This window comes from Eschrichtius robustus, chromosome 11, assembly GCF_028021215.1.
Source record: "Eschrichtius robustus isolate mEscRob2 chromosome 11, mEscRob2.pri, whole genome shotgun sequence".
Taxonomy (NCBI): domain Eukaryota; kingdom Metazoa; phylum Chordata; class Mammalia; order Artiodactyla; family Eschrichtiidae; genus Eschrichtius; species Eschrichtius robustus.
This window is the reverse complement of record NC_090834.1, coordinates 60,895,991-60,911,694: the sequence shown is the minus strand read 5'-3', so window position 1 is coordinate 60,911,694 and position 15,704 is coordinate 60,895,991. Positions and strand designations below refer to the sequence as shown.

The following is a 15,704-nucleotide window of genomic DNA, read 5'->3' as shown; positions in this document are numbered from 1 at the left end:
CATCTGTGTGTGACCGGGAAAATCAGCTGGGAGGGACTATAATCTTATAAGTAAACAGATGAGATGAGTCTTTCCCAGGGTGATATCATGCCAAAAGACACATCCAGGCTAAAAAAGCCTGGAGAATCCTACTGCTGGATTACATCATCTCCTCAGTCTTCATGTTGAGGAAATAACCTTTTTGGCTTGCAGATCTGGCAAGATTAAAGCTGCAGGAGAATGGACAGTGAGGTACAGAGAGATGGAAGGATCTTGGATTTGATTGATGATGCTTGGTGAGAAGACAAGCTGCCTTATGGGGATGTTGCAATACCACTGAATGAGCTTCCTGAACCTGAACAGGACAATGGCGGCACCACAGAATGTTAAAGAACAAGAAATGAAGCGGACTGACTTACCCTTACAGTACCTCCATGAGAACATTCCTCCCATAGGAAACTGACACCTGGCTCCTTGTTCATCGACAGATTTTTTTAAATACACAGATACAAAATGTTTTCTTTCAGTCCCCTAATTTGAATCTTTGAATGATAGATCAACGCTCAAAAATGTACCACTAATTTTGTGGCTGCAAAATGCAATGTGAAAATATTTAACCAGAATGAGAAGCTGATTGCGATTTCTTGGGAATGCAGAATATCTGGCCCTTTGAACCTAAAGTTCTTCATTGACTAGCTTGTGTTTGAACATGATTCATTAAACATTTGCCTTTAACTCTGATTTTGCTTTACTGTCAGAGTTTAACACTTCCCAACTACTTATATGTGTCCTGTGACACAGGTGATTGAAGATATGAGAGGGAAAGGTGAAGAACGACAAAGCCAGACATGAGAATTAACTTCTCATATACCCCCATTCTGAGAATCATCTGAGTGGGTGTGTGTGTAGTCTGTAGATGTAGTGGACATATAGATAGGCCATTCACTGACTAGTGGGATTCCTAAGAATCCCCATGATATTTTCAAACTTTGGATACATTTACAAATTAAAAGCTATCTTGACAGTTAACCTCTGCTCTCCCTACAACTTCCTTTAGTGCTGCTGGAAAGGCGAGATGGACCACTAGTTTTATCCAGTAACAGGACTTCTTATTTTCTCAAAGCCCTTTCAGATATAACTGAAGCACCATGGAGTCAACATTTAGTTACACGTTTGTGTAAGAACTTGTATTTTGAAAAACACATTGAGGGACATTTATCTCCTAGAATGATTTGCCTCTGTTATGTGGTATCTCTCTTGTTCTCTCCCCAGATTGTAAACTCTGTGGGAAGAGGCCCTGGCTTTTACATCTGTATCCCTCACTGAAAAACTGAAAACACTGAATAACTGAAACCTCTCTTCAAAAAAAAAAAAGAATAAATCTTAAAAATTCTCATCACAAGAAAAAAATTTTTGTAACTGTGTAAGGGGATGGATGTTAACTAGACTTATTGTGGTCATCATTCCACAATGTATACAAATATCAAATCATTATGTTGTATACCTGAAACTAATATAATGTTACATGCCAATTATACTTCAATTAAAAGAAACAAACAAACAAATACACACACATAAAACTGGTGGGGGGTGATTCCCTAAGGAAAATCTGGATGCTGCTATCAGAGGTAGTCTGAATGGCTGTACAGGCTGAAGCAACAAGTATCCTCTATAGTAGGCCTTGGAAAACAGATATGATTTGGGCAGACAGGAGATTCACAGTTGAGCAGAAATGAGAAACGAGAAGAGGGGAGTAAGTGTGCCGTGAGCATGGCTCACATACCTGGGCAGAGGGAGCAGGCATGTTCTGTGGAGTCCTAGAGAGAAGACCTGGGTGGGGGGACCAAGCGGGCTTGGGGATGGGAGAGTCACAGGATCCAGATCTCTGCTCACTGGGAGTGTGGGACAGGCTGCCTCTGATGGGAATGGGCTTCTTATCTTGGAGGCGAGCAGGTAGAGCTTCCTTGTCAGAGTGGCTATCAGAGGAGCCTTCTAGATGGGCTCTGAAACCCCTTGCATCCCTCAGGTCTGAAATTCTGTAGTCCAGAAATGATCAGCTTCCCCCATCCTGATCCCCACCCCTTCTCTCTCTTCTAAACTTCTCTCTAAGGGGAGTGCTACATCCTTCTCCCTGATACATTTATGGGGTGTCTGAAGACATTCTAAATTCTAATTCTGGCTCCTACTGCAACTGTAGGACCTTGGGGGGACCACTTGTCTTCTCTGGGGCTGTTTCTCCCTCAGCACAGGAAGGGGTGAGGCTGTCTGATCTCTGGGGCCTCTGCCAGCCCTGACCTTCTTGAGTGCCTGTCAAAGACTCAGCCTGGCCCTGGGGAGCAACAGGACACACCACAGCTCTCAGGCCAACCAGGTGTGTTGGCTCTTCAGGGTCTCAAAGGCACTTTCACACTCATTGTCTCCTTTGGTCCTTTCACTTTCCTGTGTGGAGGGCAGAGTGGGAGTCACAGGAGTGCTGTTTAATGTACTGCCTTTGGAGTCCAGACTTGAGTTCAAATCATGGATCTGCCTCTAGCTAACTATATGAACTTGGGCAAATCTTCATCTGAGCTGGTTTTCTCTTCTCAGAACACAGTCAGCAATACAACCTTGTGGGTTTGTTATTTGCTGTGATGATTAAATAATGCCTGTAAAGTGCTTAGAACAGCCCTGGGCCCATGTGGGTTGGGCTGGAGAGGGGTGAGTGTGGTGGAATTGAGCTGAGCTGAATAACAAAAACTCCTTGAAGGCACCCAGCATCTCACAAGGCATAGCATGTCCCCAGTCCAGCCTCTGACTGCAAATCAGGGCCATGTCAGTCAGAGTTCTGGCAGGAAACAGATGGCACCCTGAAACTAGATACTTTGAAGAGAGCATGAAGGAGGGTTTAGGAAACTGACAAGGAATGGTGCAGCATGTCTGGCTAGCAACAGTGAGGAGGGAAAGCATTGCTAGGCTTGGAGGGCAAGGGTGGGATGGGTTTATTGGAGCCCAGGGAGGGCAGCCAGGCTGGGACGGTGACTTCATGTAGAGACTGCAACCAACCCATGCTGACCTAGCAGAGACAGAGCTGGGAAATGAATCACTTCCTTTCCCTTCACTCCCTCCCCTCCCACCCTTTGGTCTTCTACTGCTGACTCTTTTTGTACCAACCCAGATGGAAGCTCAAGAGCAAGGAGTCCCATGGTGGGTGGAGAAGGGTGGTGAGCATACGGAGGGACAAATGGGAGGATCAAGCAGAGGCAGTGGCAAGTCAGTCAAATGGGTGAGGTCCTCCCCATTCATTTTCAGCCTGCTCCGGGCAAGGGGTAGTAGGGAGGAGTAGGAGAAGTAAGGAATGTGGGAGGAGGCTGTGAGCCCAGGCTGTTCACCCTAGAAAGGGGTAGGAGGACAATCTGTTGTTCCTCCAATACCCACCTGCTCTCTCTCACCTCCAGGCCTTCGCCTATACTGCTCTCTCTGCCTGGAACACCCTTCCTCCTGGGGCTGACTAACTCACCCTTAGATGCTACCTGCTCCTGGATCAATCTGTGGCTAAAGTCTATCCCCAGACTTTTTAGTTACGAGATCTAAGATACTGCTTTTCACTGCGTTTGAGCCAGGTTTTCTCTTTCTTACAACTTAGAAGTCACTTGAGCCTTTTCTGCCCCTCTTCCCTTTTAAGATTTGTCACTTCTGTGTTCCCATAGTACCTGTACAAACTTCTCTCATGGTACTTATAACAGGTTACTGTGAACAGTTTTTACTGGTGTGTCTCCTCCACCAAGCTGTGAGTTCCCTGAAGACAGGGACCAAGTCTGACCCATCTCTGTGTCCCCAGGGCCCAGCACAGGCTGACACACCTTGCACTGGCTGTCTTGCCAAAAGTCTGCTTTTGGTTTTAAGGTTCATTGGATTCGCTGGCAAAATAACCACTCGTCTCACGCAAATAAACAGCTTCAATCAAATCTTTAATAGAAGGTGATTTAACTTAATTTCAATATACAACCATTAAAAGAAAAGGAATAAGAATATTAACAGAGTATATAAATTTCAATATACAATCATTAGAGGAAAAGGAATAAGAATAGTAACAGAGTATATAACAGAGCATACATCACCGAATTGCACCGACACCTACTTCCAGATCCAAGCAGCAGCTGGGAAGTCCCTTGCACAGCAATCTGGAGTCCCAGTTGGGAAGGTCCCAGGCGGTGCGTTCCCCCACGGATGAGACTTCAGAGTGCCGCCCAAAGGCGTCCTGCTTTTAACGCCAAGCTGCAAACTGATGATCATCAGCTTGCGTGAAAATATGCAGCTCTGGCTGTTATTGCAAATGCTTTGATACTTTAGTTGGAAGTCTCAGAATGTTCGCTGATCCCCGGGAACTGGCCAGATTCCCAAGACTTGCTAGCACCGTTTCTGCTGACCTGCATGTAGTCTAGCAGTTCGGCATGTAGCTCTTTCAGGGTCTTTGTTTAGTCAAAGGCCTACTGTTGCCTCTGAAGCCTGAACAAGACTATTTTACTAGCTTCCCCAACACTGGCCAGACCACACCAGGCATGTTATCTTCAAGCAACACAGGTTAAGGCCATGTTAGCCAATTGGAGCCTGTTGAGATGAGGGCAGTGGGGGCAGAGTCTGGAAGCTACATTTTATGAAGAACAGAAGAATCAGGAAAGTTTAACTTGAAGAAGAGCCCGCTCCTAGGATAGAATTCATTTGCTGGCTCAACAGGCCATTTCTGGGCACCTCTGTGTGAGGCCCTGCCTGGGCTGGTCCTGAGAGGGCCATGGGTGATAACAGCTATAGTCCCTGCCTGCGGAGCTCACAGTCTGGATGGGGTCAGACATGGAAATAAGTAACTACATCACAGGGGCCACTGCCACCCGAGGGGGATGCACGGTGTGGCCAGGGAAGACCTCTCAGAGGAGGACTTGCAGGAGGGCAGAATTATGACACTGTTGTGGGCAGGTTTCAGTTTGGGATGAGGAACAACTTTCTAACAATCAGAATTATGAAGAATGCTCCACATCTGGAGCTGTGTGAGCAGGGCTGGGATGACCACTTCGCAGACTGGATACTGATGTCTGTCAACAAAAGGACCAAAGTGGAGGCTACAGGGAATTCCTCATAATAACAGTCATTGAATCACTGTTTCCTTTCACATGCTAGGATACAAACAAAGAAAACAAAGAAACAGTCTCTGGCTTAGAAAAGCTCACAGTTTAGGTAAATTGAAAAAATGTAACACTATAGCCTTATACCAGTGTCTCTTGAACTTGAATGATGTATGAACCCCTTTTAAAGGAAAAAAATCATTGAGGTACTCAGGGCTGATAATCTAAATATGTTCAAATTTAAACTCAGTTTAAACTCCAGTGCAACTGTAAAAGCAAATCTTTTACATAGTATTTATTCAATACAAATTTTAATGAAAATGAACAAAACTAAAAAACTAATAATATGCTAATAACACTAATGCTACCGGACATGTTGAGTTCTTTTGCACTCAGCCTGCCAGGTCTATAGACGTATTCCAGCTGGTAAGTGAAGAAGGAATGATAGAATCGGAGTATCACATCTTACAAACCCCTAATAAAATAATGAATCTAGGGCACAGTCATCACAAAAAAATAAAGAGGAAAAAAAAAACAAACCCCAAAACAGATACTACATGCTACTTGATGTAAGAACACACCATAACCTACAAAGCAGATGTGCTAAAAAAAATCATACCTGAATCATGCCAATTGTCAGGATCTACTTTTTAACCTTCAGGAAACACAGGAGAAAAAGGTAAAAAAGATGGCGGGGGAACCATAGGTGAAAAGAGACATTTATGAGACATATGAACCAAATTCAGTGTGTAGACCTTGTTTGAATCCTGGTTTGAACAAACCAACTACAGGAAGGAAGGAGGGACAGAGGGAGGGAGGGAGGAGGGAGAAAGAAAGAAATCTGAATATTAACTGAATATTTGTTGATATTGAATAAGTATTTTTTATATGTGTTAATGATATACTGTGGTTATGTTTTTTTTAAAGAGTCCTTATCTTTTGGGAATACATACTGAAATGTTTATGCATGAAATAATATGGTACCTGTGATTTGCTTCACAACAATCCAGGGAGGAGGCAGGAAATGGGCACTGGTTTAGATAAACTAAGAATGGCCATGAGTTGATTGTTTTACCTGCGTGATGGGTACATGGGGTTCATGGGGTTTGTTGTATGTTTGAAAGATTTTATAATAAAAAGCTTTAAAGATGAAGAAAAATCTAAGATGCTAGAACATTTAAAATTCAGGCATTGTACATTGCTGATGGGAATATAAATTGGTATAAGTTTTATGAAAGGCAATATGACATATGTTAAAATAAAAATGCACATATCCTTTGACTCAGAAAATCACTTCTAGAAATGCAAACTCTGTGCTCACCATGTGTGATACAATAGGCAGACACACACACAGACACACATGCACATTTATATATGGATCCTCACTGCAGCCTTATTTGTAAAAGAAAAAGATTAGTCATAACCTAAACATCTTCAATGGGGGCTAGCTAAATAAGTCATGGTAAATCCAATGAATGGAATACTCCACAGCTGTTTCTAAAAATGAGGATGACTCCATAGCCGTTTCTAAAAATGAGGATGTTCTTTATATACTGACCTGAAACAATCTTACAAAGTGCAGGGATGTGTGTATAGTATGCTACTATATGAAAAAGAATGTACACATACAAGCATGTATGCTTATATATATATAAAATATCTCTGAAGAATATAAATAAGACATGTACCATCATTTAGGCCTCCAGGAAAGGGACTGGGTTTACAGGGCAAAGCGATAGGAATAAGACTTATATTTCAATGGTAGCATTTTGTACCTTTTAAATTTTATATTCCATGTGCATGCATTGCCTATATTTTTTTAAAAGAAATAAAAACAAGATTAAGATGTTAAAAATATAAAGACTATCTAGCAATGTGGGAGAATCTTTGTAATACTATGGTTTAAAATAGTATACATAATTTTATCCACATAATAGTTCATAATAGAATTATAAAACAGAATAGAATAGAATAATAAAAGATGTCTGCTCATAATCAAGTGTCGGAAACACACAAATGAAAAGAATTTTTTTTAGGTGGGAGTGCAAGTGTTGTTGTTTGTTAAAACTTTATAGTTATTATGGTATGATAATAGGTAAGGTAAATTACAATTTAGTGAAAAAATTAGATTTTGATTGCAAATATCTGATTTCCATGAAGGTTTTCAGTCAGAGGCTTTTTTCATGAAGCGAGGTGCACCTGGTCACACTGCCAGAGCAGGTTCTGTTTGGTTTCCGGCCAGCCTCGCTGAGGAACAAGGTGCTGGGCCAGTGACTGCAGTTGGTCACGTCCTCACACTTAGCACTCATTCACCAGACCTTGGACAATTTGTTTATTTATGAGGAAAAGACTTCTCATAAACAAGAAGAGGCTTTCTGGAGGTGGAAAAGCCAGGGTGTTAACTATCCTCTTTCGTACACTCAGCTTCCTTCCTTGAGGAAGGGCCCCAGTGGGAAAGCGTAGGTGGGCTCTGTCCAGAAAGGAAGGAGAGTCAGGAACCCACAGCAGTGGCCTGAGCCAATTCCACACGTCCGGCCTCAGCCTAACTCTGGCCTTCTGCCCTGCGTCCTCCTCAGCTCTGTCGACCCACCTGTTCTTGGAGGCATATCTCCTCCAGGATACCTACCCTGCTCACCCTTCAGAGGCAGCTGTGGGAGAGTGGAAAAGAGCCCAGATTAGGAGCCAGGGACTGACTCTGCCCCTAAGTGCATGACCTCAAATAAGTCACTTAGCCTCCCAAGCCTGTTTTTTCATCCATAAAATAAGCCTACCTATCTTGCTGTGCTGCCAGAAGAGTGAATGAGATCGTCATGTTGTCTCATTCTGGGTCCCGCACTATGTCTCTGCCTAGACTGCTTCTCAGTCTCCTTGGCCTGCTCCTCCTTGGCGCGTGCCTCACATTTATCAGTCCTCTGCCCTCCCCTTCTCTTTGGGCTCCCAGACCTAAACCATCGCTCATCACAGCCATGCTCCAGATCCAAACACCCAACTGGCCCTCTCCACCTACATCTTCCACAAGTATCTCAAACCTGATTTACCTAAAACTGAACTCATTATCATTCTCTCCAAACTTGGTCATTATCCAGAGTTCTCTATCCCAGCAATACCTCTAGCATCCACCCACTTGCTCAAGCCAGAAACCTGGGGATTTTTCTTGACTCTACTCCAACATTCATGGATAACAGCAGCAGTAGCCATCTTCCACTACATTGCCTGGGAAACAGAGAAAGCTGGACTGAAGTAAGATAGAATGAAGCAAACACACCAAGAATCACGGCAGAGAACAGGAGAGAAAAGACCATGTGGGTTCCTAAAGGGCTACATGCTCTGGTTCTGTTCTGGAGCCCAGCTGCAGCCCCACCCTTGGATTTTATGAGACCCCCTCAGTACCTTTTCCAATAACCCTCCCATTGTGGGGTTTGTTTGTTTGTTGCTTAAGTTAGTTTGAGTTGGGTTTCTACACTTGCAAATACAAGAGTCCTAATTAATATAAACATATTTTATCTGTCAGCATAAGCTACTTACTTATGCTGTGGTAATGAACAACCCTCACATTTTGGTGGCTGAACTCCACCACATGTCCATCAGCAGCAGGGAGCTCTGCTCATTGCAGTCCCTCAGGAAGCAACCGCCATCTTAAATGTTGTTGGTTACTGTTCCACAGAGCCAGGACTGGAACTAGAGTTGCCTGACTTCTCATTCAAGGCTCTTTCTACCCTGCCTGTGGTAGTCAGTCTCCAAGATGGCCCTTAATGATCCTCACCTCCTATCACCCTCGTGCAGTCCCTTCCATACTAAATAGGGCTCACATATTAAGAGACTGCAGAAATGACTGTGTGACTTCCAATGCTGGGTCATAAAAGACATTGTGGCTTCCGCCTTGTCTCTTTCTGGTATCACTTGCTCTGGGGGAAGCCAGTTGCCAGGTCATGAGAACATTCAAGCAGCCCTGTGGAGTGATGAGGAACTAAGGTGAGGAATTAAGGCCTCCTTTTAACAACTACTACCAACCAAGCATGTGGGTGAATCATCTTGGAAGCTGATTCTCCAGCCCCAGTCAAACCTTCAGATGAGAGCTGCCCCAGCTGACATCTTTTTTTTTTTTTAATAGATTTATTTATTTTTATTTTATTTATTTTATTTTTGGCTGCGTTGGGTCTTCCTTGATGCACGCAGGCTTTCTCTGGTTGCGGTGAGCGGGGGCTACTCTTCGCTGTGGTGCACGGGCTTATTATTGCAGTGGCTTCTCTTGTTGCGGAGCACAGGCTCTAGGTGCGCGGGCTTCTGTAGTTGTGGCTCTCGGGCTCTAGAGCACAGACTCAGTAGTTGTGGCGCACGGGCTTAGTTGCTCCACGGCATGTGGGATCTTCCCGGACCAGGGCTCGAACCCCTGTTCCCTGCATTGGCAGGCGGATTCTTAACCACTGTGCCACCAGGGAAGCCCCCAGCTGACATCTTGATTGCACCTGAGAGACCCTGACCAGAACCACCCAACTAAGTTTCTCCCGAATTCCTGACCCACAGTGTAAGAGATAATAAATGTTTATTCTTTTAAGTCATTAAGTTTTGGGGTGATTTGTTACACAGCAATAGATAATTACTATACAACCTTACAAACAGAGATCTCATATAAGAAAAACTTACTTCTATCTTTGGCATTTGTAGTGTGAGAAATTATTCTTCTCGTTCCTCTAGCCTCTGGCCTAGCTCAGGTTACCTAACTAAAAATAGCTATCAGGCTTGAGGAATCCAACCCAGGAACACAGAATCCCATTTTATTCTTTAAAGAGGCCTTTCCCTTTCCCTTTTATTGCAGAAAGCACCCAGGTCTCCTGAGAATAAAAAAGCACCACATCACATCACCTTCACCTGGACGATCCAGAGAAATGATTCTTACAAAAATCAAAGGAAATGGAGCCCAGGCTTCCCCAGTTAAATACAGTACTGAGGAAATAATAAATATTTGAGAAATGACACTCTATGATATCTGAGTTTTTCTAAGCTGAGAAAATGGTGTCAACAGTAGTGCTAATGCCTTATATTTATACAGCATGCTTTTCATAATGTTTTCACATCTATATCTGAGGTAGGTGGGGAAGAAATTAATAAACCAGGATACATACGGAACCAATGGCTCAGAGCTCATGATTTGCCCATAGTCTCATGGTGTGTGAATGACAGGGCTGGGTCTAGAATCTGGGTTTCAGTGACTCCAAGTCAGGTGTGGTGCTTTCCAAGGCAGGACCTCCAGGCTGTGATAATATAAATGCCCTTCAGTTGGGGCTGTCCTCTGAGATCAACGTGCACTTGTAGGTCTCTTTAAAGGCCTCAAGGAAACGTGGTATTACTTCATCCACAGTGACATGCCTCTGGAGCTCCTTACTCAGGGAAGTGACACCTGTCCCAACCAGCCCACAGGGCACAATGTGCTCAAACCACGCGAGGTCCGTAGAACAGTTCAGCGCCAGGCCGTGAGATGTAATGTGCCTTCCACAGCGGACTCCTGCAAGGCAAACCAACGGGTCTTAGAATAGGTACCCTCCCTCCCCAGGCTTCATGATCCCCCTCAGTGTGATGAGGAAACTGGACTAGACCACTGATTTTCCAGCTTCGTTTCTAGAGCACCCAAGGGGTTGTGCACAGATCAGGGGAGGGGGACAAAATGGGAGGAGAGGTGTGTCACTCCACAGTAGCTGCACTTATTATGGAGATTACAGAAAATGTCCTTTAACAAAGAGATTCCTCCGTTGCTTAAAAAAAAGTTTGAAAAAACTTTTTCACCCTTATTGTCCTGATACTGTGAAGTACCCTGGCAATCACTTCCCGTGTGTCTCCACTGGTAAAAATGAGTGTTGAACGAGTTGGCCTCTGAGGGCCCTTCTGGTTCTGAATATTTCAGTGAAGAGGGTTAAAAACTTTGTTTTGTTTGTTGTTTATTTGTTTTTACATGTAATGAGATATTTATTCAGCCTTAAAAAGGAAGCAAATCCTGACACACACTACAACATAGATGAACCTTGAGGACATTATGCTAAGTGAAATAATCCAGTCACAAAAAGACAACTACTGTATGATTACACTTAAATAAATTACCTAGAGAAGTCAAATTCATACAGATAAAAAGTAGACTGGAGGTTGTCAGGGGCTAGGGGGAAGGTGAAATGGGGAGTTGTTTAAAAGTGGAGTTTAAATTTTGAGAGATGAAAAGAGTTCTGGAGATTGGCTGCATAACAACGTGGAAGCACTTAACACTACTGAACTGCACACTTTAAAATGGTTAAGATGGTACATTTTATATTATGTGTATTTTACCACAATTTTTTTTAAAAAGGGGAAAAAAAATCATTCAGAGGAAGAAAGATACATTACATCCAGGACTAGTTCTGATTCAAAGCCCGTGTCAGACACACCTCCTCCCAGCCGGAGCTCTGCCCTCACCACCATTGGTCCGGCCCCGCCAGGCCCCGCCCCCGCCAGGCCCCGCCCCGAGGCGCTCACCGATTGCGCAGATCTTGCGCTCGCCCAGCCAGACGCCGGTATAGGGTGGGGGCCGCGCGCGGGCCCCCGGTAGGCCCTGGAGCTCGCACAGGCGCACGGCGCACGCCTCCAGCGCCGCCACGTGGGCGCGCAGGCGCAGGCCAAGGGGTCGCAGGTCGAGTACGGGGTGGCAGAGCAGCTGGCCCGGGCCATGGAAGGTGGCTAGGCCGCCGCGGCCAATGGCGCGCACCTCGGCACCCAAGGCCCGCAGCCGCGTCGCCTCCTCGGACGTCAGGCCGCCGCGCAGCCCGGCGGTGTACACGGGCCCCGCGGGCTCGCAGAGCAGGAGCGCGCCCGCCTCGGTCCCTGGCTCGGCCTGCAGCCTCCACAGCCAGCGCTCCTGCAGCGCCAGCAGCTCGGCATACGGCACCTGACTCAGCCGCAGCAGCCGTACCGCCGGTTGCCGCATTGCGCGGACCGCGGCGTCTGCGGGGCCCCGCCTCCTGCCTGGGCCTGGGGGCGTGCTGGGAGGGGCGGGGACTCGGGGACTTGTCCAGAGTCTCCGCCCCCAAATGCTTGTTACTGGCTGTTGAGAGACTGTACGATACCTAGGGCAAGGTGTGTCTCTTTTCATTCGTTCATTCCAACAACCAGTATTTAGGGCCTGCTTGTATTCTGCAGGCCCTGCCCTAGGTGCTTGGTACAGTAGTGTACATTGTATGGAAAAAGAAAAAGGTCTGTTCTGGGAAGCTTACATTCTTACAGCAGGCAATAAGCAAGTATTAAAGCATTAAATAAATAAGGTTATTTCAAATACTGATAACTGCTATGAAAAGAAAAGTAAAATAGGGTAATACGTGTCCTGAGTGGAGTTCCCCGAGGAAGAGGGAGATTCACATGCAGGAGGTTTATTGGGGTGGGGATGGGGTGAAGGTACTTTTCAAGGCCAAGCCTGTAAGGGAGTGGTGGAAGCAGGATTAGGCAGAAGGAGAGGTTGAATTGTGAAACTATCTAAGCAGAAGCCTCAGCCAATCCCAAAGAATGCTCTGAGCCTGGGATGACCTTTCAGAATTATTCTAAATTAAAGAAGGGGGCCAGAAATTTATGTCCTTGCATTGACCAGTGATGGAGGCTGTATGTGGACAGGTCCTGTAACTTTTGGCAAGGCTGTTTCCTTTGGAGGGGGGCAATTCCCAGAGAGAAATTGAGCCATGAGCAACCTACTCCCAGAAGCTGGGGGAATGACTGACTAGATCCTGAGGATGGATCTGGATCACAGCATCCATTATGTTGTATTGGAGTGTGATTTAAACAAATCTAAATTCATTTAATAAACTTTTACTGAGTACCAACTATGTGTTTGGCCCACGGCTATGTGAAGAGGTTACCCAAGACTATCCTACCCCTGTATTCCTAATAGCACACAGAACCCAATTTTTATGTCCTCAATCTATCCTCTGAATGTGTCTTCTAAGCTGCAACCAAGGATTGTTTAATTGAAAAGAAAGCAGAGAAGTATAGAGAATAATGTAACAAATTACCGTTTACCCACCATCCAGGCTTATCAAATTTTAATATTTTATTACTTTTGCTCAGGTCTTTTTTAATTTTAGAAGCTAATAACATTGATCACTCCCATAGGTACCTGAAAGACATTTCATAAATGTAGACATAAAATCCTAAGCAAATATTAGCAAATTTATCCAGCAATAAAGTATTGTTTATCCCAGGAATGCAAAATTGGCTTAACATTCTAAAATCAAACAATATAATTTTCACCGAAAAGGAGAAAAACCATGAGATTATTTTCAATAAATGCATAAAAAGCAGTTGGTAAAAATCAACACCTACTCTAACTAAAATTCTCATCAAACTAGGAAGAGAAGAGAAATTCTCCAATCTGATGAAGTGTATTGCATCAATCAGGATTTAGATGACAGAGAAACCACACAGGTAATATTTTAATTAAATTTTTTATTTTGAGAAAATGGTAGACTCTCATGCAATTGTAAAGAATAATACAGAGAGATCCTGTGTACCCCTTACCCAGATTCCCTCAAAGGTAATGTCTTGCCAACGTCACAGTTGGGATATGGACATCGATACAGTCAAGATACAGAACATTTCGATCACCGTAAGGATCTCTCATGTTGCTCTCTTATATCTACACCACTACTTAACTCCCAGCAAACAATTATCTGTGTTATATAAATAGCATCATACGGTATGTAAACTTTGGGAACTGGCTTTTTTTTTTCCACTCAGCATAATTTTCTAGAGACTCATCTGGGTTGTTGCATGTATCAATATTCATTTCTTTTTATTGATGAGTAGTATTCCATGATATGGATGTACCATAGTTTGTTTAACCACTCATCCATTGAAGAATAACTAGGTTATTTCCAGTTTTCAGATATTCTGAATAAAGCGGCCACAAATATTCATGTAAACGTTTTTAATGTGAACATAAGTTTTCATTTCTCTGGAATAAGTGCCCAAGAGTGTAATTACTGGATCACATGGTAGCTGCATGTTTAGTTTTTCAAGAAACTGCCAAACTGCTCTCCAGAGTAGCTGTACCATTTTACATTCCCACCAGCAATATATATATGAATGATGTAGTTTCTCTGCATCCTTGCCAACATTTGCATTACCACTATTTTTTATTTTAGACATTGTGATAGGTGTATAGTGGTATTTCATTGTGATTTTAATTTGTATTTCCCTAAAGGCTAATGGTGTCGAACATCTTATCGTGTGCTTGTTTTCCATCTGTATATCCTCTTCAGTGAAATATCTGTTCATGCTTTATGCCCATTTTCTAACTGATGGTCATTTTTTTAGTGTTGAGTTTTGAGAGTTCTTTGTATATTCTAAATACTAGTCCTTTATCAGATGTATGGTTTGTAAATAGTTTCTCTCACTCTATGGCCTGTACTTTCATCCTCTTAACAGGGTCTTTTGCAGAGCAAAAGTTTATAGTTGTGATAAAGTCAAATTTATCCACTTTTCCTTTTATGGATCTTACTGGTCTAAGAAGTGTTTGCCTAGCCCTAAGTACTGAAGATTTTTTCCTCTTTTTCCCTAAGTTTTGAAACTTTGGAGTTTTTTGTTTTGTTTTGTTTTTTGCAGGTTGTGTGTGTGTGTGTGTGTGTGTGTGTTGCTTATGGATGGATGTCCCATTACTTCAGCACTATTTGTTCAAAAGGCTATGTTTCCTAATTTAATTGCTTTTACAGCTTTGTCAAAAATCAGTTGGGCATACTTTTGTGGGCCAATTTCAAGGTTCTCTGCCATTGATCTGTGTGTCTTTCCCTCCACCAATACCATATATTCTTGATTGCTGTAACTATATAATAAGGCTTAAAATCAATTTGATTCTTCCTACTTTATTCTTTCTCTTTCCAAAATTGTTTTAGTTATTGCAAAATGGTTTCATTATTTGCCTTTTCATATACATTTTAGAATAATCTTGTCTATATCTAAAAAAATCTTGATGAGATCTTTATAAAAATTACATTAAACTTATATATCAATTTGGGGAAAATTGACATATTTGCTACATTGGGTCTTCCAGTCCATGAACATGGTACATCTCACCATTTATTTAGATCTTCTTTAAATTCCTTCATCAGCATTTTGTAGTTTTCAGCATACAAATCCGTATGTGTTTTGTTAGATTTCTGCCTAAGTATTTCCCTTTTTTGAGTGATTCTAAATGGTATTGTGCTTTTAATTTCTGTGTCCATATGTTCACTGCAAATATAAAGAAATGCAACTGATTTTTTGTATGTTTATCTTGCATCCTGCAATCCTTGCTGAATTCACTTATTAGTCCTAAGAGTTTTTTGTAGATTCCTTAGACAATGTTGTCATCTGCAAATAGGGACAGTTCTATTTTCTTCCTTTCTGATGAGTATGCATTTAATTCCCTTGTTTTGCCTTTTTTGCACCCAGTACTATGTTGAATAAGAGTAGTAAGAGCAGACATCCTTGCCTTTTTCTAATCTTAGGGGGAAAGCATTCAGTCTTTCACTGTTAAGTATACAGTTAGTTGTAGGTTTTTTGTGGATGATCTTTATCAAGTTGAGGGAGTTTTCCCTCTATTCCTGTTTTCCTGAGAGTTTTTATTATGAAGGATGTTGAATCTTG

General features: G+C 43.0%; 1 protein-coding gene, 1 long non-coding RNA gene and 1 pseudogene across 2 annotated transcripts; 2 read left to right on the top strand and 1 right to left on the bottom strand.

Moving 5' to 3' along the window:
- Positions 1–219: 219 nt before the first annotated feature.
- LOC137772544 (anaphase-promoting complex subunit 13 pseudogene) lies at positions 220–442 on the top strand (annotated as a pseudogene).
- A 9,114-nt stretch (positions 443–9,556) lies between these two features.
- On the bottom strand, positions 9,557–12,025 carry LIPT2 (lipoyl(octanoyl) transferase 2). The gene is made up of 2 exons (XM_068556490.1): positions 11,574–12,025; positions 9,557–10,578 (listed from the first exon to the last, which is right to left on the bottom strand). Exons 1-2 carry the CDS (start codon positions 12,019–12,021, stop codon positions 10,349–10,351), a joined length of 678 nt encoding a protein of 225 aa, XP_068412591.1. The 5' UTR covers positions 12,022–12,025; the 3' UTR covers positions 9,557–10,348.
- LOC137772530 (uncharacterized) lies at positions 11,724–13,670 on the top strand. Its single transcript, XR_011075493.1, has 3 exons — positions 11,724–12,170; positions 13,430–13,505; positions 13,603–13,670. It is a non-coding gene; the product is annotated as an uncharacterized lncRNA (long non-coding RNA).
- The last annotated feature ends 2,034 nt before the right edge of the window (positions 13,671–15,704 follow it).

Coding starts and splice junctions, on each gene's coding strand:
- LIPT2 (XM_068556490.1), bottom strand. CDS start 12,021: ATGCGGCAACCGGCGGTACGGCTGCTGCGGCTGAGTCAGGTGCCGTAT. Junction 10,579..11,573: donor GCGCAAGATCTGCGCAATCG/GTGAGCGCCTCG, acceptor TTTGCCTTGCAG/GAGTCCGCTGTGGAAGGCAC.